Consider the following 1,507-nt stretch of genomic DNA (forward strand, 5'->3'; position numbering starts at 1 on the left):
TTCAATGTATAAATTATTAATGTTACATGTAGTACAACTATGAATGCATAGCTTACAAGTTTTTATAGCATAGTTACAACTTGTACTATCACTTCACACCAAACAAAACAAATGGACAATAATTGATTTAGACAAAAAAATACGTTTGAAATACCAACAGACTCCATTAAAATATTCCCATTTTTCCCTTCTGCTTCAATTCTATGAATTGTTTTAAAAGCAATTAAACTAACTTCTAACCCACGTTTCACTTGCTTATCACCTTCAGTTCTCTTCAGTTACAGTGTGTTAAACCCTTTGAAATCATTATATATACATACATATACATATACATATATGTCTATATATACATCACCAAATTCCAATCCCAGAAGCACATTATGATCATTTCTGCACTTCTCGTCCCAACAGATGAATAAAATGAGCCACAAAAAAGCGAACTCAACGATTCATGTACCCTTTTCATGGGAGAAGATGCCTGGGGTCCCAAAGTTTATGGCTTCACCTATGTGCGCTTTGGTTCCAGGCCTGGCCGGAAACAACCGTGAAGTGCAGAACAATATGGTGCTCCCGTTGCCACCAGGGTCTTTCCGGCAGCTGCCGGGGAGAAGCGATTCAAAAAGGATGGTTCTTATGCGGGAGGAGGACCCTTTTCGTGCTGCTATAATAGAGTGTACAAAAGATTGCGATCATGACTGTAAGGCTAAAGAAGAGATCAAGATGAGATTTGGGCGTAGGGTTCGAATCAGCAAGTGTTTCTTGTCGTCATGCATACAATCTTTTGATATCCAAGAGGGTTCTTTGTTGATGAAACCATCGAGCTTAGGTTGCATTGTTCGTCGAGATCGAGTTTAATTAGCTTTCATAAATCCATGCATGTCTGTTTGTTTATCGTCTTCTTCTTCTTTTCCTTTTCCAGTTTGCAACATTGCATTAGGGTTTCAAGTTTACTAACTAATATTTCATGATTGTTTGTGTCCATATCGTTAAACCAGAATCCTTTGGAAAAAGCATCTGTTCTTGTCATGGGTTTGATCGGTTTTCAACCATCTGTCCGATTCAGGCTGATCTTTCCGGCCATTCAACCACTGTAGAAACCTAAAATTGATAGGTTTTCAACCATCTATATGCATGCGATTCCGGCTGTTCTTTCCGGCCATTCGAATTCGATCACTGTAAGAAACTAGACTGATCGGTTTTCAACTAAATCCTATGTGCTTCAGGCTAATCTTTCCGGTCATTCGTCACTGTAAAGACCTAAATTGATTCACTGTAAAAACCTACCAGAAATGGATTCAAGAGAAGTTGATTTTAGAGGATGGATGTTCAGTTCATATGTGTTAGGTAAGGAATCAACAACAAATAGCCACAACTAGAAAATTTGTCTGTTGTGGGAGACGGAGACGATTTGGGAACCCATTACTTCATTTCTGTTTGTGAAAAAGCCAACGGATATTATTTTTTCTATTTAAAAACTATATGATGATTTATTACTCAATGCATATAA

The 1,507-nt window shown here is 37.6% G+C and overlaps 1 protein-coding gene across 1 annotated transcript; it reads left to right on the forward strand.

The window, feature by feature from the left end:
* The first annotated feature begins 420 nt into the window (after nucleotides 1-420).
* On the forward strand, nucleotides 421-855 carry LOC112513017. The gene has a single exon (XM_025119140.1). It carries the CDS (start codon nucleotides 421-423, stop codon nucleotides 853-855), a length of 435 nt encoding a protein of 144 aa, XP_024974908.1.
* Nucleotides 856-1,507: the final 652 nt, after the last annotated feature.

The sequence above is a fragment of the Cynara cardunculus genome, assembly GCF_001531365.2.
Source record: "Cynara cardunculus var. scolymus isolate 2C chromosome LG 5, CcrdV1, whole genome shotgun sequence".
Taxonomy (NCBI): domain Eukaryota; kingdom Viridiplantae; phylum Streptophyta; class Magnoliopsida; order Asterales; family Asteraceae; genus Cynara; species Cynara cardunculus.

Coding starts and splice junctions, on each gene's coding strand:
- LOC112513017 (XM_025119140.1), top strand. CDS start 421: ATGAGCCACAAAAAAGCGAACTCAACGATTCATGTACCCTTTTCATGG.